Source organism: Microtus pennsylvanicus, chromosome 13 (genome assembly GCF_037038515.1).
Source record: "Microtus pennsylvanicus isolate mMicPen1 chromosome 13, mMicPen1.hap1, whole genome shotgun sequence".
Taxonomy (NCBI): Eukaryota; Metazoa; Chordata; class Mammalia; order Rodentia; family Cricetidae; genus Microtus; species Microtus pennsylvanicus.
The window spans coordinates 72,083,615-72,109,768 of NC_134591.1; the positions used below are offsets into that span (position 1 = coordinate 72,083,615).

General features: G+C 54.7%; 1 protein-coding gene across 1 annotated transcript; it reads right to left on the reverse strand.

Moving 5' to 3' along the window:
- Padi1 (peptidyl arginine deiminase 1) lies at positions 1-25,896 on the reverse strand. The gene is made up of 16 exons (XM_075944626.1): positions 25,847-25,896; positions 20,618-20,798; positions 19,593-19,665; positions 18,953-19,014; positions 17,772-17,949; positions 16,959-17,084; positions 15,968-16,140; positions 15,736-15,839; positions 14,665-14,788; positions 14,217-14,324; positions 12,018-12,169; positions 6,404-6,548; positions 5,532-5,625; positions 4,860-4,939; positions 3,573-3,698; positions 1-1,901 (listed from the first exon to the last, which is right to left on the reverse strand). The coding sequence occupies exons 1-16, from the start codon at positions 25,894-25,896 to the stop codon at positions 1,668-1,670; spliced, it is 2,010 nt and encodes a 669-aa protein (XP_075800741.1). The 3' UTR covers positions 1-1,667.
- Between the last annotated feature and the right edge of the window lie 258 nt (positions 25,897-26,154).

Consider the following 26,154-nt stretch of genomic DNA (forward strand, 5'->3'; position numbering starts at 1 on the left):
AGAATGCACACGATCTTTTTATTGTTCAGAAAGAGGGTGGCCACTCACCCAGGACCCCAGACAGCCTGGGCAGCAACTCCAGAGTCCCCCCATGAGGCTTTGAAGGCTCGCTCCCATGTTCGCCAGGGCTCTGCGGTCTCCCCCTCAGAGACCAGGCCCTGCCCCCAACCTTTCTCTTCCTCCTCCTTTTTCTTCTTCTTCTCCATGGCTCAGCCCCAACTGGGTCATGACTATAGAGGAGGATGTTGATGTCGGGAGTCTACAAATGGGGTTCCAGTTCCACAGAACCTTCTAGAGGGAGAGGAGTCAATCCTTACCTGGCCATGTCCACCCTAACAGTTCCATGGGAGACTTTACTAACTGAATGTCCAGTGACTACAAAGTAACCGCAGCTGCCTCACGCCTGGGGTGGCACCAGAAGTTACTAGAAATGCAAAGACAGAATCCAGCGACTGGCAGCCTGGTGTGACTCCCTGACCAGAATTGGAAGGGGGCAGGCAGCTCCGTCTGCCAGCCGTGCCCTGCAGTCGGGTCTGCCTGCCTGCCTGCCTGCTTGCCTACACAGGCCTCTGTGACCTCACCCTGCACTATTAGCCTCCAGGGCAGCTGTCTCTCCGACCGCGGGAGGGGGTCACAGGCCTGCCGTGGGTTTACTAGGGCACCGCAAGTGTTGTGCAGGGTCCCGGGCTGCTGGGGGAGTGTTGGCCCTCCCCTCCCACTGCCTGCAGCAGGTTGGGGAGTAATTACAGACTATTAGAGGAAATTAATCCCCACCTCCAGATGTAACTTAATGGCCCGCCCCACCCTCTCCTAACATCTTGAGCCCCACCCCCGTCACATCTGGACCAGCCTGCAACCTTCAGATTCAGAGGCCCCAGGAGTCCCAGGCTTCCAGGTTCCCTGCCCCAAGATGGACAGCCCATTTGACTTCCTGTTTGGATCTTCCTGCCCTCCCCTCCCTAATCCCTCCCCTTCTTGTAGACTTCTGAGGGCCTCCCTATAGCCCCCAGCGTCTTCCAAACGGAAGTAGCAGGACTCCTAATTAAAGGCTGTCCCAAGAACTAACGAGCATCCTGAGGATGGAGCAGGGTGTTAAAGGGGCTTAGGTGCCAGCTCGCTTTCATTTTTGAAAGGGGCCTGGCCACTGGGCTTTTGTGTCCTTGCTTGCCTACACACAGCTGAAGGGTGCTTGACGGCCATGGCCTGGGGTCCCCTTAAGAAAAAAGGATGTCCCAAATCTTCCTTTCCATTTTACATAATCCAGGAATCATATGGAACCATGGTGCTCTCATCCCAGGGTTCAGGCATGGCGGGCATTCCGAAAACAGCCCCAAAGCCATTTCTCCGGCTCCAGAGAGGAGTTCAAAGAGAGGGGAGCAACTCAAAGTGGGGTGCGCCTGCAGAGGCCATGCCTTTAACAGGCTCAGCTGCCGACCTTGGGTCTCTGAGAGCTGTGACTGGGGACAGGTGAGGGAAGAGTGGCAGTAGTCGCCCTGGGCAGGACAGACCGCTCCAGAGACCGAGAAGTGTTGTGTCACCCTGGAGTCCAGCTGACCACAGCAGCCAGCCTGTTTCCAGGTCCCAGGAGGACGGAGGCTGGTTCGTGTCCCTCACCCTTGCCCTGGCACTCCCATCGAGAGGGTAGCAAGGGCGGTGGCCAGGCAGGCTCAGAGCACTGAGTTCCACCACCGAAAGCTGAAAGGTTTTCTTCTCACGTTAGTGCCGCAGTGAATCTCCCCGAGCAACTGGTGGTAAGACAGGAAGTCGTCGATAAAGACGCAGTGCAGGCCCAGCGGCTCCAGCAGGGAGCGCACCTTCTCCTCCAGGCAGCAGCGGCCATTGATGAGGGGGCCAAAAGGCTTGGGGATGCCCAGGTACTTGCCTAGCACCACCATGTTGACCTGCAGGAGAGAGGAAGAACCCCACTGGCCATGAATGTACTGCATCCAGAATTCCTTCTGGGCTCTGGCTCTGCTGACCCATCCTCACCAGGACCAGGAAAGGGTCAGGAAATAGGATCTGAGCTGTGGGTGGAGAATGTGCCCACTATAATCTGGGAGTCATAAACAGGAAGATGGCGACTTTGAGGCCAGCCTGGGCCACAGAAATAAAACATGTCTCAGCATGTTAAAAACAAAAAAAAAAAAAAAAAAAACAAAGGCACAGAGCGGTGTGGCGTGGTGGAGGTGCTGGGATGTAGCTCAGTGGTCGAACGGCTCCTTAGTTAATATCCTTAGTTAATAGCACGTATGGTTAGCTCTGTAGCAGTGACAGTCATCCCTTCCTCCTATGCTTTCTTCCATCACTCAGACAATTGTCATCTAGTAACAAGTTTGTCACAGACAGAGATTAGATGTGCAGATCTGCGGGCCTGTTCTATGGCTGTCCTCGCCAGTGTGGAGAAGCCTGTGCAATGCACTGCTTGCTCTGCTGTTCCTAGCTGTCCTCGGGCTGGGGAATGCCAGGGGTCAAAGGGCAGGGAGAGGGCTAAGAAGCCACTTTTACTGCCATGGCTGGGCCTCTGCTCCTGGAGTCAAGAGTCACAGCCCAAAGTCATGGGCCTTAACCTCAGCCACATCCACCTGCATTGGGAACCAAAGCCCAGTGTCCACAAGCCATTTGCCACAGATGGCTGGGTAGGTTAAAATCACTTCCTGTCCCTGGTTGTTACCTATGGGTCACATGTGACCCACCATGTCATCCCAATGACTCAGGGGATGCCATGTTCCACTCTAGAGTGCCGAGTGCTCACCCCAGCAAGGAAAACTCTAACAGAAGGCAGAGGCCCAGCTTCAAGCAGCATTGTTCAGCAAGGAAGGATTTACCTGTCTGGTATTGCCTGATATTATTGGTTGTTATAGGAGACCAGGGATACCCCTAAACACCCTGCAGTGCCCAGCGGCAGGAAGCTCAGGTAGAAAGCTTCTGTCTTTGGGGAACAGTTCCCTGCCAGTCTGGAGGCTAGACCTCAGGGACAGTCAGGAACTAGGTAGGCACCCCCTCACTCCAGCCTGCACACCCCTTCCCCTAACTCAGTACTACTCTGGTCTTGTCCCAGGAGAAGCACCCAGGCTAAAGGCACCGTAGAAAAGGAGGGCTACCTCCTGCTCCAGAGCCCACCTCTCATTGAGGCCCTCACCCTGGCAGGAAATAGGTCTATGGGCCAGCTAATTTGATAGCATCACTCAGCCCCTGCCCCCCTGACTGAAGACTCTTGGCTTCATCTTCATGTCAGCTGACCAGTGGCTACTATTTGTTCGGCCTGCCAGGAAGGCAGACATAGAAGCCCCTTGAGGAGGCCTCAAATGAAGGCTAAGGTGGGAACAGGGAAAGACCAGCCTCCAAACGGAGGACAGAAACATCCACATCTGCCTTTCCATTTAGAAAATGAAATCTCTTGGGATGGGCTGGCCTCCCTGCTGTACAGCCCTCGCAGATGTTGACCACTCATCGTGGTCATCGGAGATGCCCCAGGGCATGTACCTGCCCTGTGTAGGAACTGCTGATCGAGCTGTCCCCTCTCCATGCAGCCTCTACACCCCGCCATTCTTGCACCCACCAGGGACTCTCACCATGTCGGGGAAGAAGGCTTCGGCATAGGCTCCCTTGAGGAAGAAGAGCTGTGGGATGTCCACGATGTCGCTCTCGGAGAGGCCCAACTCCCGCTTCAGCACGTCCCGGTTCCAGTCGATGCATTTCTGGGGGAGAGAGAAGCCATGACCCAGACAGGAGACTGAGTGCACTAAGCCTGTGTGCAGCCCTGAGCACCTGTGTGAGGGGGAAGGGAAGCCGTGCCCCAGACAGGAGACTCTGAGTGCACTGAGCCTGTTTGTAGCCCTGAGCACCTATGGGTGCCTCGGAGACTCTCAGCGTCTTAGCGCAAAAGGAGTCACGGTTGTCTGAAGTGGGGAAACTGAGGCTCAGGGTAGCCCGCCCAGCTGCAAAGAGTTAGGAACAGTTGAGGTTTGGTTGCAAAGGATCCTGTCACTTGACTACAATTTTTAAAAGTTGTTTTTATTTTATGTATATGGATGTTTTGCCTGCATGTATGCCTGGGTGCTATGTGCATGGCTGGTGTCAACGGAGGTCAAAAGAGGGCATCAGATCCCCTGGAACTGGAGTTACAGATGGTTGTGAACTGCCATGTGGGTGTCGGGAATTGAACCTGGGTCCTCTGGAAGAGCAGTCAGTGCTCTTAACTGCAGAATCCTCTCTTTAGTCCCTGATTACAGTTTTTAATTGTGGTGTGCGTGTGTGTGTGTGTGTGTGTGTGTGTGTGTGTACAATATAGGCCCATGTGGAGGTCAGTCAATTCTTTCCACTATGAATTCTGGGGATCAAACCCAGCATCTCAGGCAGCAGTAGCATTTACCTGCTGAGCCTCTTTGATGACCCCCCTGTATTTTAACATGCTGTCCAGGGCTCATTCTTCTGTCGTGCCCCAGCCATCTAGGTAAAGTCCCTGGCTTGTTGAAGAGGGGCCAAAGGCCTGCCTTCGCCGAGCCCAGCATCGCACGCAGGGCAAGCACTGTCTTTGGTGAGTGCTAACCCTTCCCGGATCTGTCCTACCTGCTCTCTGTTCAGGGCTCCTGAGGACCCCATGTCTCTGTATCTCACCTTCACACTCCCAGGGTGAGGCTTTGGATTCACATCTGTGGAGGGGAACTGCACCCCCAGAGCCACGCAACTCCAGGTGCCTGCTGTGGCCGGAAGGTGGCCGGCCTGTCCTCACAGTGTGCCAGGCCCCCGAGGATGAAGTTCACTCCCACACCCTCAGAAGTCTACAGGACAAACCAAGGCTGGGCCATGTCTCCCACTCCCTGGATCTTGCCTCCACCCGGTCACTGTCCTGCCCTCACCTGCACGTGCACACTGTCCCTCCTGAGGTGTTTGTCGGCTAAGATATCGTTGATGCTTCTCTTTGTCTTATGCTTGAGGCCTGTGAAGGACAGACAGTGAGTGAGTTCAGAGACAGACAAACAAGACAGGGCGTGGGTTCAGGGACACTGCCTGGAGCCCACAGGCCTGAAGCAGCACACTGCAGGCTAGCGATGCTAACACTAGCAGGAAGGTGAGAGAGAAAAGGCCGGACGCTAGAAGGCTGGTTCCTACTGCAGCTAGGACAGGAGAAGGGAGAAGAGTCAGAGATGCTGAGAAAAAGCCCCAGGGCTCCTCATAGCTCCCCGGCCCTGACCTCCCACACCTGCTGGGGCCAGCTTAATTCTCATGGATCTTTAAGACCATCCAGGGAGGGTGATTTTCATGTGTAGTTCAGAGAAGGGAATGGAGGTTCTAAGAGGCAGGGCGCAGCCTCTGTGGCTCCACCCCCAGCAAGTGCTGAGGCTAGGATTTGGATCCAGGTGGAACCCCTACATCTCTCCCGAGGTCTAGCCTAGGAGTGTCTGGGGTGACTCCCTAGCCCCTCGGTTTCCCTCCTTGCCCCAGGGACGGCAGTAGGGACGACCTCAGGGAGGATGATGGAGGGACAGCATCCCCAAGCGGTGACAGGTGACAGAATCACTGGCACTCACCATCAAACTGCGCTGCCTCCCCGTAGCCCTTCTCCTTTAGCTCCTGGAACAGCTGGAGGCAGGCACTGGGGCTGGCCAGGAGCAGCCGGAAGCCCTGCCACAGAGGGGAACAAATGGCTCAAAGTCTGGGTCCCTGAGATGCCAGAGACCTCCAAGGACTGAGCTCAGGAGCCAGATGTGCCCTGGGCTCCTCCCCCCCCTGCTTGCTCCCCTCCCCCGACCCAAGTGGGTCCCAACTGCAGGCCCTTCCACCTAATCCAGGTGTGTCCCTCTGCAGCTGCTCACTGACCCCATCAGAGCTCTCACCAAGCTGGCTGGACCAGAATCCCTGGCCACTATGAAGCCCCTCCCCCTTTGTGGTTTTCTCCATGAGGGCTGAGAGTCAGTTTCTTCCTTGCCCTCTCTACAAGATAGTGGGATATTGTGGTCAATGTAGAGACCAGAGCCCACATTCTAATTAAAATCTCCCCAGCCCCCCTAGAATGTATGGACCTGAGAGAGCGCAGAACCCTCCTGAGCCTCAGTTTCCTTACCTGTAAAATGGAGGCAAGGATGGGCTTGCTGGAGGGCTCCCTGGCTAAAAGTGTGTGTAAGTCTGGCTTATAGTAGGTGCCTGAGGCATTCTCATCCCTCTTACCAGTGCCATTCCTGACTCTGGGAGTGTTCTGGGTCTGAAAACACCGGCAGGAAGCACAGATCTCCTGGCTTCCTCCAGGAAGCCCTCCCTGATGAACGCAGCCTAAGTCCCAGGGCACGCGGATCTCGTAGGACTGAGCTGGTTGCAGTGCCCATGCCCCAAGCCACCCCATCAGGCCAGGCGGGGGCAGCAGCGACTCAACCGGAACATTGGGGTGGTGACACAGGAAACGCACCTTTTGGTCAGAGGTGGGCACGAAGCTCAGAAACTCATCCACGTGGCCCACAGAAAGCCAGTCGGAGTAGAGTTCCACGGGGGCCTGCACCTGCTGGGCCTGCAGGAAGTCACGTACCACCCTGGCCATGCGCCGCCCACTGGACCTGGTGAGAAGAGAGACTCGGTCAGTCATCTTATGCCTCCACCCGATACATGTTCCATGCCCTCACAACCCTCTGAGTGGGTCCTCTTTACCAAAGGAGAAACTGAGGCTCAGCGAGTTAAGGTGACGTAGCCTGGGCCATGCTGCTGAGAAAGGTCAGGGCCATACTCCACTGGTTACAGGCCCAGAGATGTGCAGCCCAAGCTGAAGCCGTTGGGAACAGAGTGGGGATAGGATGTCCCAGGAGGAGAGAAGCAGACACCGTGGGTTAGGGGATAGGTGGACGTGGCAGATGCAGGCCAGGCCAAGGTCAGGGGGTAGGTTTAGCAAGGGGGTGGAGCTTGTTTGAGCGAGGACTTCTGCGCCCAGCCAATCACCCTGAGGAGTCTGAAGGCTTTGCGTGTTGAAGAGAGGTTGAGTCTTATTTATGACAGATTGTGAAACTCACATACTGCCTCAGGAATTTGGGGTTCTCCAGAAGTTCTTGAAATGAAATCTAGCATTTCTTAAGCGCCCTTTACCTGGGGAAAATACGGCAGGATGTGTCCTCCTCCACCTCCTATGTAGCTAAGGAGGGCTTCGAACCCCTGGTCTTCCTGCTTCTACCTCCCAAGTGCTGAGATCACAAGCGCAAGACCTTAACGGTTTATATGGTGCTGGGGTTGAACCTAGGGACTCATGCCCGTCACCGACTGGTTTACGTTCTCAGACCCTGGTCTCTGCTTGGGCTTTAGATCTCGGGGCCTGGAATCATCAGGGGCTGGCTCTGACTTTCTCAGCTGTGTGGCCCAGGTGGTCTTCTCGGCTCTCTGAGCCTTGGTCTCTCCTCTGGGAAAGAGGACCCATTCAGAGGGTTATTTAGTATAAAAAGATCTTGCTCCCAATCAACCATCCAGCGTAAGGCTGTGTTATCCAAAAGCTCTTCTCCAGTGTGGAGACTTTGCCCTAAAAGAGGAGTGATGTCAAACCTTCTCGGGGACCAGCAGGAGCCTTCCTGTCTGGGTGGCCAGTGGCCTGTTTTATTTATTTTTTAATGCCTATTTCAAACTTGATCCCTGATCCGTCCAGAGGGAGAATTTTAAAAGTCAGACTATGTACCTCTTCCGGGTGAAACCCTGGGGTTGTTCCCATCTTACCTCCAGAAGCTGCACAGCCCCTCCTGACCTCCTCCTGACCTCCCCATGGTCCATGGTCCACCTAACGCCCACCCTGGCCCTGACCCTCTCCTCTCCACTCATTCTGGTCTTCTTCTGTCTCCTGAACTTATCAGACACATTCCTGCCTCAGGACCTGTGCACCTACTCTGTCCCCGTCCCCTCTGGAGTCACATTCCTCTCCCCATGGTCCCAAGGCACCCCTCTTTCCTCTTCTGGGTGTAACTCAAATCTTGACTTCTTCCTCTGAGGTTTTGACAAATGGCAGCCGTGCCCCAACCCCCTTCATTGCCTCATTTTTCCCCACCGCACTGGGTCCCCAGCTGGAATACTACCTCATCAGGGTCTGCTGGTTACCCACCTCTCATCTGGCTCTCACCCCCTGCTGGGATGCACACTCAACCAGGGCAGGGGCCTAGTCTAAGCCACGTTCTGCTGAAGCCTCAGCCCCTGTCACATAATATCTGCTTCCGGAACAATGGCGAGTGAGGCAGAGGCCTTGGAGTAACAGGTAGGACCGAGCAGCTTCAGAGGCGCTCAGTTAGTGCAGTACTTCCCTGCCACGCCTTAGGTCCTCAGTTCAGTTCCCTGGTACTGCGTGAACGGGGTGTGGCGGCACACATCGGTCACTCACTACAGCATCTGAGAGGCGGAGGCAGGAAGAGCCTTGGCTGTATTTTGAGTTTGAAGTCAGACAGAAAAAAGAAAGTTCGTAATTTACAGAAAATGGAGCCTGGAGCCTGCCGCAAACAGGCTTGACCAAGGCCCCAATGAAGCTCCTGGTGAGAATCAAGGGTGGAGGGTGGGGACCACATTCTTTTGTCTGTTTACTATAGTTTTTTGAAGGGCATCTTTAAAAACAATGAGATGGAGAGAAAGCAAACACAGTTCAGCAGGTGCTGTGTGAAGCCCCTCCTTGGGACTCTCTCCCACCCTCCTTTTTGGAGGCTGGAGCAAGGAAGAGGTGGTCCCAGTCCCAGATGAGGGCAGGTTCATCTCTGCATCATCACCAAAGCCACCACCAGGGGGCGTAATTGTTCAATGATTGGCGTGCATGAGGGGAGAATGCCAAGGCAGCCAGGAACGTTCTGGTTTGTTGGGTGCCTACTGTGCGCTTGGCTTAGGCTCTTACACTTAATGCCAGCTTTGGTCCTCAAGATCATCCTGAGCTGGGCGGTGGCAGCACACCTTTAATCCCAGCCCTCGGGAGACAGAGGCAGGAGGATCTCTGAGTTTGAGGCTAGCCTGGTCTACGGAGTTAGTTCCAGGACAGCCAGGGCTGTTACAGAGAAACCCTGTCTTGGAAACAAATGACCCTAAAACTGGTCATCCCAGGATGCACGTATATTAGCAATGTCACCATCTTGGGGTCACTCTGCCCCCCTCCCATCTTGTGCAGCATGGGCTTCTCTTTTCTCCCTCAGCTTCAGCCCCTGCACACTGCCCTCCTTACAGGCCTCTAAAGCCTCTGACACGCTCCTACCTCAGGGCCTTTGCAAAAAAAGTTTGTCTTTCCCCGGAACATCTCCTTCTAAACAGTCAGCCTTATAACTGTCTTCCTTCAAAACATCGTCTCGCCGTCAGATTCTTACCGAGACCGAGGGGACAGGTGCTATCCACCAGCTGCGTGCCAAGCATGGAGTACTCTACCTGGGCCGTGTCTGATTACACTGCAGCCTCATGAGGCCGGGGCTGGCACTGTCCCCGTTTTATAGACACGGACACCGTGGAGCTCAGAAAAATTACTGGGATTTATTTTGTTTTTACTGACAGGGCCTCACTGCATAGCCCTAGCTAGCTTGGAACTGACTAGGTAGACCAGGCTATCCTGGAGCTCAGATCTTGAAGGCTGGCTATTCTGTTTGCTACTGAGGACAGATGTCAGGGATGGTAGGGGACACCAGCCCAACTTGTCAAATTCTATGGGACCCGTGGAGGATACCTGGATTCTGACAGCATCATTAATCCGGTGTGACTCTAGACATGTGGCTCTCCCTCTCTGGGCACCAAGGTTTCATCTTCCACTAAGGGCCTCATTCCTGGTTTTTAACAGCCCAAAGGCTGATGCATAGCTCCTCGGTGGGCCACAGCTCATGGGCACCTGGAGACTTTGACTTCCTTGTTCCTTTATGTGAACCTAGAGACTCCAGAAGGGGTTTCTGCGGCTTGTATGTAGAAGAGTCTCCTGACTGGGACAGAGCTGCTCCCTCTGCACCCACCCCAACCCTGTGTGTGTGTGTGTGTTTGCGCGTGCATGTGCGCACGCATAGAGGCCGGAAGTTGATATCAGGTGTCCTCCTCTAGTGCCCGCCACCTTAGTTTTTGGGTCAGGGTCTCTCACTGAACTTGAGATTTATTTTCAGGTAGGCTGGCTGCCCAGAGAGCCCCAGGGACCCTCTTGTCTCTGCACCCAGTGCTGGGATTACAAACGTGGCCTGCTATGCCTGGCTTTTTACACGGGCGCTGAGGACCCAAACTCAAGCCTTCACCCTTGGGAAACAGGCACCTTACCCACCAAGCCATCTAGTCAGCCCCAAGGGAGAGACTTTGTTTTTCAGAATATAGTTTCTCTGTGCCACCCTGACTGTCCTAGAACTCGCTCTGTAGACCAGCTGGCCTTTAGTTCTCTTGCCTCAGGAGTCTGAGGGGCAGGATTAAGGGTGTGCACCACCACCACCTTTAATTCTAGACGAGAGGTTTTTTGTTTGTTTGGTTTGGTTTGGTTTTGCTTTGGTTTTTCAAGACACGGTTTCTCTGTATAACAGTTCTTGCTGTCTTGGAACTCACTTTGTAGATTAGGCTGACCTCAAACTCACAGAGATCCTCCTGCCTCTGCCTCCTGAGGGCTGGGACTAAAGGCATACACCATCAACGCCCAGAGAGAGTGGGCTTTTTATCAAGCCCGCTTTACAGTTAAAGAAAAAAAAAGGCATGGAATATAAAAGAAATCATTTATTTAAAATGCAACAGCCTTGCTCACCCCACATCCCTGGAACTTCCTTTTCTGTGTGTCGATTTTTGCTTTGCTTAGTCCCCCCACCCTTTTTAGTCTGTTCATTTTATTTGTTTGGGTTTTTGGTTTTGGAGACAGAGCCTCACTCTGTAGCCAAGGCTGGCCTTGAACTCGCAATCCTCCTGCCTCCGCTGTACCCCCATGTTTAGCACCCATAGTAGGTTCACCCATGCCTGGCACTTGGCCCTAATTTGAACGAATGAATTGTGCACCGAGTATTTGCCAAACACTGTGGTGAGTGCCGACTGAGCCATACAACGAGCATCAATGGGCATCGGATCCTGGAGACTCACAGGCGGCCCCCTGAAGCCCAGCCCCAGTGCTGCTATCTGAGGTAGACGGACAGCGGGGCCTCTGTCCATCTCCTAGCCAGCCTCAGCCAGTGCAACAGGTCTGAGCACCCAACTTTGGGCCTCACTTGGTACCAGCAAAACTCACCTTGTCTGATTCAGCAGCCCCAGGCTCTCTACCTGGGGTTGTGTGGCCAGCCGGGGCTCAGAGGACAAGTGGGGCACACCCAGGCTCCACACCCATCTCCACAAATGAAAGGGGCATGCAGAGTTCGTGATAGGGTGAAACCCAAGTGGGCTTCAAGGAGCACACCCTCGTCTGGCTCCCTAGGGGCAGGGAGGGACCCACTACAAGATGAGCAGGCATCTGCACCCGTCTGAGAGTTAACTGAATCCTAAACACCGTGTTCTCTGCGCCATCACTGCGGGCCCGTGTGGGTCACTGAGTCACTCTGCCACAAGGGTTCCAGCAGCCCGTTCTGTCTCTGGGCAGCCTCTGGGCCCTTTCAAGACAGGGCAGCAGTGACTTCGCCTTCCCCATGCAAAGAGCCTGTCCCTGCTTATGTAGCAAAGGGCGTGTTACCTCCCATCAGACAGGGTCTCATTAGCCCAGGCTGGCCTTGAGCTGACGATGACCTTGAACTTCTTATCCTCCTGCTTCTAGTCACCCCAGTGCTGGGATCACAGCTGTGAGCCTTCACTCTTGGCTTACTTACTATAGGAAATCAAACCCACAGAGGGACTCGCGTGTGGTAGGCAAGCCCCTATCAGCTGAGCTCATCCCCAGCCTCTGACATGCTGATTTAATGTAGCGATTATCCTTATCAGACTCTGGGCCACTAATTTGTCCCTGAGACCTTACGATCTGTGTGACAGTCATTCTGTGCACCTCCCAGTCTGGATGCTGTGATAGTCACTCCCCATGGGTTCTGGAGAGCACCTCCCAGTCTGGAGAGCCACGTGGAGGAAGTTATTGCATCCTCCCACACCCGCCACCCTCCCAGGCCACTCACTTGGGGAAGTTGCCACCGATGAGGATTCTGCCCAGCGGGTATTCTTTGTTGCCCACCCTCACCGGTGGGCTCACATCCAGGTTGCCGAAGGAATCCAGGCCAGAGGCACCTGCGTACTGGATCTCCCGGGTCACGTATCCGAAGTCAGGACCCTAGAGAGGCACCGTCAGAGCACCCACAGACAGGAAGGTCAAGGGGGAAGGAGCTACGCTTACAGGAGGGGAAGACCCCGGGCGCCTGCTCCCCGGGTCTCCACACCTAACTCTCTCTACCCACTGGTCAGTTCAAGATCTAGTCAGTGCCCAGAGGTGGGCAGAGAGCTTCCAGGCCCTTGGTCAAGCAGCGTACATCTAAAGGAGTCGTGCGTGGACGGGCATGGAAGAGAGACCATGGATACGAAATGAAGGGAGAATGGAGCCCATCAGGGCTGGGCCGATGGCTCGGGAGGTAAAGAAAGCACTCCCCATGTTAGCGTGAGGGCCTGAGTTTCTGTCCCAGCACCCACATAAAAGTTGGGTGTGGTAGCACCACACACTTGCAATTCCAGTGCCGGGAGGCAGGGTAAAGCCCTGGGACTCACTAGTCAGCCTTGCCTAATTGACAAGTCCCAGGCCAACAGGAGAACAGGAGACACTGTCTCAAAAAGAAAGAAAGAAAGGAAGGAAGGAAGGAAGGAAGGAAGGAAGGAAGGAAAAGAAAAAAAGAAATATGGTGGACAGCTCTTGAGGTATGACACCCAAGGATGACCCCCGGTCTCCACATGTATGTGCATGCACACACTCACTCACACACACACAAATGCCCCACACATTAAGACTTGTGAGCCGCTGGGAAGACAGAGGGCTCAGGCCTCCTGACGTACGTACCAGGAAGAGAAGGAGTTCAGCAGGCTCAGCCTCCACAGTGAGCCAAGAAGAAGGGAGTGCCATGGACCCAAAGGGAGCAGAGGCCGGGGGGGGGGTCACCGAGTCAAGAGCCAGGGTGCTCTGGTCCCCCCCCACTCACCCTGCAGGATTCATTCCCCCCATTGCTAATATTCCTTTACTCGGTGTGAAGATGTGTTACCGTGATTGGTTTAATAAAGAGCTAAGTGGCCAATGGCTAGGCAGGAAGAGGTTAGGCAGGACTTCTGAGCCAGAGAGGACACGGAGAGGCAGCCAGACACAGAAGAATGAGGATATGCAGGAGGAGAGGGAAAAGCTATAACCCGCATGGCAGAATGTAGATTAATAGAAACAGATTAATTTAAGTTGTAAGAGCTAGTGGGACAAGCCTAAGCTAAGGCAGAGCTTTCCTAATTAATAAGAAGTCTCCATATAGTTATTTGGGAACTGGCTGGCAGGACAGAGAAAGACTTGCTACACCCCATCCCCACCCCCATTCAGGTCTGCTAGCTACAGGCTTGAAACACCCTATTCCCAAACTCCCACCTGGATCTGCACTGTCCTGGCAGGAAGGGACTTGGGACCCATAAACCCACAGAAACTGGGCCACCTCAGGAGAAGGTGCCACCAATTGTAAGGTACAGAGACTTTGTAGGTACCAGTTGGGGTTCGTGCATGGGTGCCCCACTGGTTCCTTACCTTGGGGGCAAGTTGCTTAACCTCCCCAGTCTCAGTTTCCTTGGTAGTGAAAAGGAAACTTTATAATTAACAGTTATTAATAATAAGGCAGAGTGTCTTGTGGACTGAGTGTGGGAAGCCATAAAAACAAGGGGACACTGTCCAGAACTAAGTGGTGGCAGTAGCCGCTGCTGCCATCCTGTGCACAGGGAGTACCACAGTCCCTGGCAAGCTTGCTAAGGGTGCGCTGCCCCTCAGAGCCAGCCTGGTCTCCAGGGCTGCCGTTTCTGTTGACTCCCATTGAGGAAGACCCCCGGCCACTGAGAATGACCCCTGGCCACTGAGAATGACCCCCGGCCACTGAGAATGATCCCTGACGAAGAACATTACTCTTCTGTCTCTCCCAGGATGGGAGACAGTATAATGGGAGTGGGTGCCTATTTGCATATGATTTACATACAATTTGCATTCTTAGATGGAACCTGCCACCCACTCTCCAGGTTGCTGTCACCATCCCCAACAGTCTCCGGACCCTAAAAGGCCAGATGAGGCTCCACCAGGGCTCCCAGGAGAGGAGCCACCAAAGCCCTGCATCCCCCACTTCCTCCCTCCCCACCTCGTGTACTTGGTTACACACCAGGATCTTCTTAAGGGCGAAGTCCCTCAGGCCTCTGTTTCGCGGGGAGTCAAAGACCACAGGGAAGGATTTGTGAGGGGCCTCGATGTAGCCAAACTCCATCTCGTCCTGCGTGAGGAAGAAAGATCTACAGCAGGCCTTCTCGGGGGCTTTCAGGAAAGCTGACCCCAGACAATGACATCACCCAAGTCCTGGGGAGGACATGGGGGGGATGGAGGGGGAGGCCTCCAGGGTTCTATCCAGAAGGCCTGGCCCCGCATCAGGGCATCTGGAGGAGACTGGAGAGATGGCTCCTGTTGGGGAGTGGTCTTCAGCTCTGACCTATATTGCTCTAGCATGGCCAGGCAGGCCCATGTCCCCAGGCTTTGTAGGCTGATATGCCTGAGCTCCCATACTCCCAGGCACCCACCCCCCACCACGTTCTTCTCTGGACCAGCCTTTTACCCACCTGGATCCAGCGATCATTGTGATTGTCCACCCGGGGACAGACCACTAGCTTGCAGTTGGCCTTCAGAGCCAGGTGGGCCATGTCCTCCAGGAACTTGTCATTGCGGCCATGGGCATCTGTCACACTGCAAGGACAGTGACTGCCACTGGGACGAGAATCCAGCTGTGCCAGACCCTGCGTCCCTGGGCGCTGAGCCTCAGATCCATCCCTACCCTGGAGAGACTGGAAGACTCGTGGATGGGCATCCTGTCCCTAGATCACATCAGGTGACTGGTGCCTGAGCAGGGCAAAGCCAGGCTGGGGAGCCCAGAGAGGCAGGGTGCCTGAACTAGCCCAGGCAGGCAGTCTGGGGTGGCTACGGAGGTGACCTGGAGATGATGCCACTGATGGAGGGGCCAGTAAGTGGGCTAGCCTTGTCTTCTCAGAGCAGAGAGTGAAGCTGAGGTCTCTGAGCAGACAGGAGGCTGGGACACTCTTGGATCCAGGTGGACCGAAGGCCTTTAGTGGCCACATCCTCTTCCTATGATTTGCATCTGGTGACCAGCAGAGGCCGCTAGATACTAGGGCATAGCAGAAGTACCAGTTACACCCAGAATGGGCAAGACTCAACAATGGATCCTGTGACTGGGTCCCTAGGTCCTCTGAAGATGCAGAAGTGACTTCAGAAGGATAAGGCCAGGTCACTACAGTTCCTGGCACCAATGCAGGGTCCAGCCCCACAACCCAGATTTTGTTGTTGTTGTTTTTTGTTTGTTTGTTTGTTTTGTTTTGAGATAGGGTCTCAAGTAGCAGAGGCTGGATTTGAACTCCCAGTCTTCAACCTCCTAAATGAGGGATTACAGGCCTATACCGCCACACCTCACCCCACCTCCCAGACTGAATTCAAGATGTCTGGGCCTCCATAACAGGTGGGGAGCCTGCAGACTTGGAGCTGGTGCTGGTGACAGTGGCGTGACCTCTCCTGTGGTCCTGTGGCAGCTCAAGGCTGTGACACCATCCCTGAGTGAGGGCTGGCCAGCATTACTGCTTATCTTCTGGTTTAGGCAAGGTGGAGCTGTGGGGAGGGCTCACCTGCAGACATACAGCTCCAGGGGCGGCTGGGTGTTGGGGGTCATGATCCAGGGGGCCACTCGGAAGGTCACGCTGTCTGTGAAGAGCGACACCTCGGAGAGGGCCTGGGTGAGAGGAGCGCTCTGTGACTTTGTGGGCTCCAGGCTGCCCTCTGTTCCCCACGCCCCTCCCCTGACCACGCCCCTCCCCTGACCACGCCCCTCCCCTGACCCGGCCCCCATCTAGCGCTCACCTCTGTGTTTTCCAGGCTGACACTGAGAGAGATCAACCCTGAGAAATTGGTGTCAGGGAAGGCGAGCCCTTCCACATAGAACTGAATGTCGCTCTCCCCCGGGTGCCGCTCCACCTCATAGACCTCGTGATGGGGTCCTAGCACCTGCTTGTAGTTGGAGAGGGAGGTCCCACCTAAGGAGAAGAGGGTCAGGACAAGGTGGGGACAGGGTTGTCTGGGCCGGAACCTTTCCATCTCTAAACTGCCCAAGCAGTGACCTTGGCCCATGTCTCAGCCTCTCAGAGCCTCAGGTGAACTGTATAGCGGATAACTAGAGAAAAGCATCTGGCCCCCAAGGTGATGAAGACCCAAATGTCCGTCCATCGCGGCTATAAACGGATTATACCCAATAAAGTGCATCCATAGACGAGCTCTTCTCCACCCACAGAAAGCAATGAAGCACGCGTGCATACCACATAATGGACGAATCTCATTTGTGGGACGGAAGACGGGAGTGGCTTCTGCTGCGGTTGGATTTTTATTGGGGTGATTAAATACATCACCACTAGATTGCACCCCAGGCCACTAAAGCCACAGATTCTGATTAAAAGAATCTAGCAATTCAGCCAGGATTTGAAGCCAGGCTCTAGCCTCCAAGGTCCCTTGCCTCTCCTTGACTGCTTGGGTGGGGCCCCCAGACAGCAAGAGTTTGGTGCTGGCCTACTTGCCTAGAGGAGCCAGCAAATCACGTGGGGTCAGGGAGGGGCCTACGTGCCCAAGAAGCAGGGCTTGGAACTCTCGCTCCACCCCACCTGACTGTGCAGCTGTGACTTTGTGTGTCTGGGCTTCAGTTTCTCCCTCTGTGCAATGGGACTGGCAATTGGGCCCCATCCTTGGCTGCCATACTGTACCCCGGGGAGGAGTCACACAAACCACAATGAATTATAAAAAGGTGACAAAAGCAGAGAGCCAGGGAAGGAGGACAGGGATGAGACAAACCACCACCACTCACCTCGGGCACAGAAGACCCTCAGCCTCCTGGAATCGGGCAAAGACACCTTCAAGACCAGCTTGTGGCTTTCAAAGAGCTCATCCGGGCCACCGCAGCTCAGCACCATTGGGGACATGTCCTGCAGGTCTGGGAGAGTGACTTCTGAGACAAACGCCCCACCCAAGACTGTTGTGGAATATTGTTTTAACTAGGCAAAGATGTGTTACATTTGTTTATGCTGCGGAATATTACTCTGCGTGAAGGTCTGTTACAGTTGTTTATGCTGTATTTGTTTAACCATATACAGATGTGTGTTTAACTATGTAAAGATGTGCTCCATTTGTTTCACCTGGACTGTCCAAGGCACCTGATTGGTCTAATAACAAGCTGAATAGCCAATAGCTAGGTAGGAGATGGATAAGCGGGCTAGAGGGCAGAGAATAAGTAGGAGGAGAAACCTAGGGAGAAGGAGAGGATGAGAGTGGGTGGAAAGAGGGAGGGAGGGAGGGAAGGAGAGAGAGAGAGAGAGAGAGAGAGAGAGAGAAGATGCCTGGGGCCAGAAGCCAAGCAGCGGCCAGCTAGATGTGAGAAGCAGTGAAAGGAAGATATACAGAAGGAAAGAAAGGTAAAAAGCCCCAAGGCAAAACACAGATGAAGAGAAACAGGTTAAGATCTGAGCTAGCAAGAGATGAGCCTAAGCTAGGCCGAGCATTCATAACTGTAAGAAGCCTCTGCATCTTGATTTGAGAGCTGTTTGGTGGCTCAAAAGAAAGCCTGGTACACAAGACCGCCTCTTTCCCTCCCTCCTCACCTCCCACGTCTGCTGTCACTCACCCTCCAGCGACCTCAAATGGCTGGCATGCAGGTCCTCCCTGGACCCACGGACGTCTCTGTCACAGTTCACCAACAGGATGGCCCCAGAGCCCCCGGAGCCCCAGCGCCAGGTTTTCTGTGGCACACGCCGGGAAACTTGGGTTAGCTCAGTGGAGCACGGTGACGTCACCACATGGCTCTGCCCAGCACCCATAGTGGAGGAGCAGGGTGACGTCACCACATGGCTCTGCCCAGCACCCACATCAGAGGAGCAGGGTGACGTCACCACATGGCTCTGCCCAGCACCCACATCAGAGGAGCATGGTGACGTCACCACGTACAGAAATGTCCACATTAAGACAGAAGTCACTTCATCTTGACTCTATGAAGAAGTCTCTCCCATTCCAGCATTCTCCTGGACCTAACATTCATAAGGGCCTTGCAGGGCCTTCCAGGCTGAGCACCAAGCTGCCTGACTCTGGGGTCGCTACTGTCCCCAATACCCGGTAAGTTTTCTCCATTTGGCAGGAAAGTAAAGAGAAACTCTGGGGAGGAAACCCTTAGGTTGCACAGTTAATCTTCAAACCCGGTTCTCTGGGATGGCACAGGCCCATTGCTGGCTTCCATGGCACCCATGACACTTGCCCACCCCTCTGAGTAGATGCCACCCTGTGCCAGGGTCCATGCCATGGTTTTCATCGGAGTCCCTGCCTACAACCCCCGGAACGACCTTGTGCAGGGTGAACACACAGCCTTTCATTCGGGCATCCTGCCCCATCTTGTCCACAGTGCCTCGAGATCCAGGCCGACTCTCTGGATCTTTCCCTACAAACTGTACCTCCTGCCCCATGTGGACTACATGCTTCCCAGGGGACAAGGCCATCTTCCTTCATTCTTTATGGCCTAGCTGTAGCTGAATGCCACAGCCCCCTCTACCGAAAAGAGGTCATCCAGTTACTCAATAGCCTTTTGTGAAACACCTGCCATGTTGCGGGGTCCCCCCCCAGGAGAAACTGCAGCAAGCAGAATAAGACAGACCAGAAGGGGTAAGTGTTTTCCCAAGAGCCACACAGCATGTCTGATATGATCTAAGCTACTGCTCACTTGAGCCAGTTTTGCCATCCTCCCATGAACAGTGCCAGCATCACCTAGGTCTGCCTGTCAGCTCCAGCTCCACACTCTCGGGGTACCCAGCATCTCACCTTGTCACCGGAGCCTTTCTTCACCTTGCCTGTGCGGCCCGTGTCAGCATCAAGGGACACATCTGCAAAGGTCAGACAGGTCACCTGTCTCTCCCTGTGATGGCAGGCCCAGCCATCTTGACTCCCACCCCAGCTGATGAGGAGCCCAACTCTGGAGACTGGAGATCTGGGAGTCCACATGCTGGCCCTGGGGCTCCGTCTAGAATGGCACTGGTGGATCTGGTGTTGGGGGATACAAGTCACTGGCTTGGCCATGTGTATTGGGTAACTATGACCCTGAGTTTCTATGCCACACACAGGGCGCCCTTAACTGTAGTCACTGGGGACCCATGGTCAGGGTCTGCTGTCTTCAGGGGAGGCTGCCATGGGCTCTGGATGGAAGAAGCGTGTGGCTCTTTGTGGTTCTAGGTTGGGTCTCAGGGGTCCGGAGACGTGTGCGACTCCCATGAGGAAGCCGCTGTGGCTCAAGCGGGTAGCGATAACATTTCTATTGTCCTAAGCATGGCTGGGTCTCCATCCCTGTGGTCCTGGAGAAGTTTGGTGTTCCCAGGAGGCAGAGGGGAGAGTCGGCTGGCTCCACCTCACCTTCACCACACTCCAATAGCTACCATGTCCACAGCCGGGCAGAAGCAGGACTCACCAACACTAGTGAGGTAGAGCACGCTATGACCCACGGCACGAGCATCCGGCGACTCGAAGTAGGACACCTTCACCTGTGGAAGGAAGTTAATCCTGAGAAGTCAAAGCAGGGGACGTGGGGGCCACACCTACAACTCTGTTTTGAGGCAGAGGCAAAGCTCTTTGGAAGTTATGACCTGGGGTGCTGTTCCAGGGTGTCAAGCAATTTGAGGAGAAAGGAGCAGGGACACAAAGAGGATATGGTAGCTCCAGGACCTTCTGGACATGAGAGAGACAGACAGAGGGGCCACTGGCCCTGCTGGCCTAGGCAGTTTGACCTCCCTTGGCATCGTTCAGTCTCCGTACTGAGGGAATGACCACTCTGGTCCCGTGAACACAGTGAATGTCAGGATTTTGCCAAAGTCCAGACTCCTACCCCTATCCCACTTGACCCACGTGGCAGGATTCTATCCAGGGAGGGTTGCCACAGGCCACCATGTGCAGAGCCACACACAGGTCCTACTCGGTCCCATCCAGAGAAAGCACTGGGCCAGGAGTTGAGGGAACCTCATGTGTGGGAGACACTAGGGCCAGCGGGGAGGGGTCAGCCCAGAGGTGGCTTTCTGGGTGCATGTGGAGGCTTGACTGGGTGTGCTGGGGTCCCGTGTGAGGTCATATGAGCGTGGCCACGGACTCCTGCTGGGGGAGCACAGATGTTTGTGGGCAACTGGAGGGGGTAACAGAGCTGTGTGGATCTGAGGGGTGACCAGGTTGTTCCTGTGTGCTGTGTGATCTCAAGGTGGATGAGATGGGCTATGGGTCTGGGTTTCCGTGTGGACCTTGGGGGCAACCAGGTTGTTCCTGTGTGTTGTGTGATCTCGGGGTGGATGAGGTGGGCTATGGGTCTGGGTCTCCGTGTGGATCTGAGGGGCAACCAGGTTGTTCCTGTGAGCTGTGTGATGTCGGAGTGCATGAGGTCTGGGTTTCTGTAGGGATGTTTCCAAGATGACACAGAATGGGATATAAGCTAGCCTGAGTTATGCTTACCTTGAGGTCATTTAAGTCCTTACTGACTTTGTCCGCCACCACAACCACATCCACGTTGGCGTCCAGGGGCCAGTGGGCCCGGCCTGTGGGCTCCGCCACCCGTGCGGGATCATAGACCATGTAGATCTTCACCTCAGAGCTTCCAGACACCCCGAAGGTGTTGGCACCCTTGGGCACATCACTAAGGAAAGAGGGGGAGCAACAAGGGGCTCAGACTGTGACCGTGTGAGGCCAAGGCTGGAATGTCAGCTTGGAGGGGACCCCTTACCAGTGGGACTGGGGGCCCCTGCCTCCAACTCTCTCTGCTCTAACCACATGGTCCTCCCTTCTGGTTCATGAAGATGCCAAGACTTCCTGCCTCAGAACCTCCTTGTAGCTGAAAGCCTGCGCCCAGCATCCACAAGGCTCACACCCTCGGACTTTAGGGCTCTGTTTAAACACCCCCTTTTCAGCTACCCTCCACAGACGGTTAAGGTTAATCGAGAGCATCAAGAAAGACCTAGGAGGGTGTTGGTGACACATGCTTTTAATCCCAGCACTCAGAAGGCAGAGGCAGGTGGATCTCTGTGAGTTCGAGGCCAACCTGGTCTATAAGAGTTAGCTCCAGGACAGGCTCCAAAGCTACAGAGAAACCCTGTCTCGAAAAACCAAATAAATAATAATAATAATAATAAAAAGAATGACCTAGGAGTCTGCACCTTAGCGCATGCCTCTGAGGGATTGTCTTGATTACATTAATTGATACAAACAGGCTGGTGAGATGGGTCAGCAGGTTGAGATGGGTTTGCCACCAAGCCTACTAATCTGAGTTCGATCCCAAGGCCCTGGTCGCAGAACTAAAGAACCAGCTCTCTCTGACCTCCTCTCACATAGTGCACACACAAAGAGTTTTAACATAATTTGTTAATTGGTGTGGGAATACCCATCTCAATCATGGGTGGGGCCATTTCCTGGGCAGGGGATCCCAGACTGTACAAGGGCAGAGGGAGGGCTGAGCAGAAGTTTGGCTGCTCTCAGGGCTCCCTTCTGACTCGGCATACACGGCCAGCTACTTCCGACTCTGGCTGCCTGACTCTCCACTGTGATGGGTGCACCTTGAACGATGGACCAGGTTAAGCCCCTCCTCCTCTCAGCTGATTTCACTGTGTTGCTTTATTACAGCACTGGGAGGAGACACTAAGATACCCCTCCCCCACCCCTCTAGCTAAGGCCACGTCACCTGCGTACCTGCCCTTCCCTGCTTTACCGACAGTGGGTGTCGCTGTCTAGCTGTCCTGCCAGCATAGTTACAGAGGGCAGCCAGTTTGCTTTGCTTGCCGCTTGATCCTCAGAGAGTGTGCGGACACTCAGCAGACACGTGGGAGGAAGAAATGGATTTCCGCTTCCTGCCAATCTCGGGGTTCCCTCAGGCCCGTCTGCACTGGAGCGGGGCGATGGTACCCACTGACATGGGCCCCACCGTACAGCAGCCTCTCCCTGCCCAACTGACACTGGGTACCCAACTGAAGCGCCAAAGGTCTTGGCCCTGGAGACACAGGGATCCATCAATCTGCTGGGCCACCTGCTTGGGGTCCTTCTGCAGCCACAGTTGTGGGTTTGACACAGGCTACTGCACACCCAGGGTCAAGTCAGCAGGGTCTGGGGGAGACGTATTTTCTTTCCACTGATGGATACAAGCTGCCTATCTCTGTCAGGCTCTAGCCTAGTCTTGGGCCCTCACAAAGCGCTCTTCCCTGAGGAGGCATCAGAAGAGGGGGACACACATGCATGTCTCTCTCCCCCACTCTCCAGTGCTCAGGGCGATCTACCCTAGCGCCTCGTAGCTGATACAGTCACTGAAGACAGGTCACTTACAGAGGTCCCCCTGACTACAGAGATAAGGTGGGAGGCTTTTCTCACATCCTTCTAAGAATCCATCCATGTACACCTCTGGGGAAAACCCTCCCACAGCCTCTTCTTAGTCACCCTGTCCCTGCCAAGTAACTGTCTTCATTGACAAGCGTGATGATGGCCACAATTCCTCTGGTCACACCCTAGGGCTCCCCACAGCCCCACTGATGAGGCAGAAGCAGAGGGGAAGGGTCCCCAGAGCACCACAGGCCACCCCTGACCCACTGCACTCCCATTGCCATGGAAACTGCACATGTCCCATCCTCTCCACTTCTTCCAGGTGTCACGAGCATTTGATTTAGAGTCCCATCGACCGCAGTGGCCAAGTCCTCCTACAGCCTTATCTCCATGATTATGGCCATTCTGCCCACACAGCTTGGGCCCCAGCTGGTCCTTGCTCCTCCCTGTCATTCCAGAGCCTTGAGCTCTATATAACTAAGGATGGCCTTGACTTCTGGATCCTCCAGCCCTTGAAATGAATTATTCAGTCACCAGCATGCACAAGGCCCCCTCCCTCACTCCCTGCTGGCTGTCCCCCTGCCCCTAGAGGTACCAGCTCCCAGCTCTCTGCAGTCTGCCTTCCCCCGGTTTTATTTAGCAATGGCACCAGCTCCTGACCCCAGGCTTCCAATGCAGCTGCCTCCGTCCGGCCTCAGGCATCTCTGTAGCAGGCCCCACACACTGTCATTACTAAGGACCAACCGGCTGTGAATTGCCCTGTCAGCACCCATGGGACCACTGCTGAATCCCGACACTCCCACACCAGGCCTCAATCCCCTGACCTGACCCTCTCAGCCTTTGAAGCTTTGGTCCTCGGACATTTTTGGCCAAGCTTTCCCTCTGCCAACTGCCTGGCTTAACTGCCAAGGCCAGTTCTTCACTCAGTTCCTGAACTGTGCTGGAGACAAGGGATCCTCTGGATCTGGGGCTGCTGACCTTGAAAATGACCTCTGACACTGCCTGACTGTTGAACTCTCTCTCTCTCTCCTATTGCCACCTTCCCCTTCTCCCTGGGGCAGGGCACCTGCCCATCACCTGTACTTATCACACCTGTCTCTTAACCCCACCCAAGCCTGTCCCTGGCTTGTGCCAGGGGTGTCATTTACACCCTCTTCCCTTCTCCCTCATATCCAGCTCATGTACACTCCAAGCATCATCCATTTTGATGGTCATTGCTCCCTCCACTGTCACCAGGCTGTCAGGTACCCATGGTCTGTGGAACACCCCTCCACGATCTGTGGAACACCCCTCAGCCTTCCTCCCTACCCAGGCCACCAGCATCACTCCAACCCCAGACTCAGAACCCTTTCTCCTCTTGCTTGAAACTCGTCTCTAACTAGCTGCAAGGCCCCAGTCTCTGCTCACTTTTCCTCCACCCAGCCTCACCAATGCATCCCTTGCTGCCCCATCCCCAGCCCCAGGTTTAACAGCGTTTAAGGGCACATATTTGCAAACACATTTATTATAAGACTTATTAACATAAACAAGGTGTATCCTACAGTTGCTACACTGTGTGTTACTCCTTATTGGTAAGCGCTGAATAAAGTCTGTAGAACCCCCTTCTCGCGGTAGCTGGCCGTGGGGGCAGCTCATACCACAATTGAACCTGCAGTAGCGGCTGTCCCAGATTGATCCTTATCTCATCAATAATGCTATTGCCATTGAATCTGATGGGTGACCCGACTGTGGCTTGAGATGTGTGTGAAATGCAGGTGTGTGTGTACCTGGCACCTCCCCTCTCAGTCAGCAACCTCAGAGCCAGTGCTGGAAGGTGTGGTGGTTTGAACGACCCCATAGGGTCGGATATTTGAATGCTTGATCCCCAGTTGGTGGAAGGATTAGGAGGCGTGGCCTTGGAGGAGGTGAATCACCCTGGGGTGGGTTTAGAGGTTTCAAAAATCCAGGCCATTACCAGTTAGCGCTCGCTCTCTCCCTCCCTCCCTCCCTCCCTCCCTCCCTCCCTCCCTCCCTCCCTCCCTCCCTCCCTCTCTCTCTCTCTCTCTCTCTCTCTCTCTCTCTCTCTTCCTCTAGTGGAGCAGATGGAAGCACTCAGCTACTGCTCCGGCACCATGCCTGCCTGTCTCCTGCCACGCTCCCTGCTCCCTGCTTTGTCACAGGTGTAAAGGTGCCACATCCCTGTCTGGCCACCCTCACAGGTAGGGACCAGTTGTGGCTTCCCTTGAGAGGCAGCCATAGGCAGAGCAAGCCTGCAGAGCCCTTCCCTGGGGCATGGAGGAGCCTGTCCAGCCCGATTCTGCTCCCTTCAAGGCTCTGTCCACCCTCACCCTGTCTATGCCAGTAGCAGGTACCCTGCAAAGTCCCAGGTGGCAGTAGAGTCATGGCTATTTCTTGTGGTGCCCGAGAGGGGCAGGTTTTGCCAGGAGGGTTCTGTGTGTCCTCAGCTTCTCATTCCCTTGGCATCCTGGCCCTACTCCTCCTAGAGCCTCAGGCATTGGACTGGCACTACGGGTCGTGTGGGTGGGCCATGAGTTAAGGGACAGGCGTGTGTGGGAGCTGGGGTAAGCCCAGGAAATTCACAGTTGGATCCGCTTCTGGTATACATTACCATGCCACCCGATGCCTCCCATGCTGCCTCTGCAGGGTATCTTGCTGGGAAGCTCCCGGAAGTATGAAGTTCTGGAAAGCCCCCAGACTCAGTCAAAGGAAGCATCCTCTCTGAAATGAAGGGGAAGGACTGGCGTGGTGCATTCCCCTAATCCCAGCACTGGAGAGGCAGAGGCAGGCAGATCTCTGTGAGTTTAAGGCCAGCCTGGTCTACATAGCCAGCTCCAGGCCAGCTGGGGTTACATAGTGAAACCCATCTCAAACGTAATGGGGAGGAGCCAAAGGGGCTGTACTGGTCAGTGTTTGTCAACTTGACACAGCGATGGCGATTTGGGAAGAGGGGACTTCAATTCAGAAAACACCCACATGAGATTGTCCTGCAGGCAAATGTGTGGGGCGTTTTCTTGACTATTGATTGATAAGGGGGCTAGACTACTGTGGGCAATGCCATCCCTGGGCTGGTGGTCCTGGGTACTTTAAAAAAGCAGACTGAGCAAGTCATGGAGAGAGAGCCAGTAAGCAGCACCCCTCCAGGGCCTCTGTACCAGCTCCTGCCTGCAGGGTCCTCTGCCTTGAGTTCCTGCCCTGCCTTCCTGCAGTGAGGGAGTGTGGCCTTGGCTAGCAGCTGGAGGTGGTTCCTCACACTCTCCCCAGTGATTAGAAAACAGTTCCTTTTGGCAGGCCGTGGCAAATAAACCCTTTCCTCCCCATGTTTCTTTAGTCACGGTCTACATCACAGCAATAGAAACAAGTTAGAACAGGGGCCATGATCACTTCGGCGGTTGTTCTCCAACCCAAGCCACCATCTTCATCTCCGTGTCCATCGTCAGCCTGAGAACTCTCCCAAAGCCTCCACAGAGTGTGACCTCTGGTCCCTCACCCACTCCGCCTTGGTTTTTCTCCTCCATAAAATGGGCACATTTACAGAGCCACCCCCTGGTCTGGCGAGGATTCTGGCGATGCTGTAAAAAGCTGCGCTATGTTTGGTGGCTGCCGCCGTCACTCTTCTTGGTCTGTGCCACCTGCCCGGGCTTAACACCACTGTTCTCCTCTTCCTCGGCAGCCTGCAACACTTGGGATGT

Excerpts from the sequence above, each read along its gene's own strand:
- Padi1 (XM_075944626.1), bottom strand. The coding sequence starts at position 25,896 with ATGGACACGGAGATGAAGATGGTGGCTTGGGTTGGAGAACAACCGCCG. Across the intron at positions 14,325-14,664 it reads ACAATGATCGCTGGATCCAG|GACGAGATGGAGTTTGGCTA; the intron begins GTGGGTAAAAGG and ends TTCCTCACGCAG. Across the intron at positions 12,170-14,216 it reads TCGCCCTTAAGAAGATCCTG|GGTCCTGACTTCGGATACGT; the intron begins GTGTGTAACCAA and ends GTGCCTCTCTAG.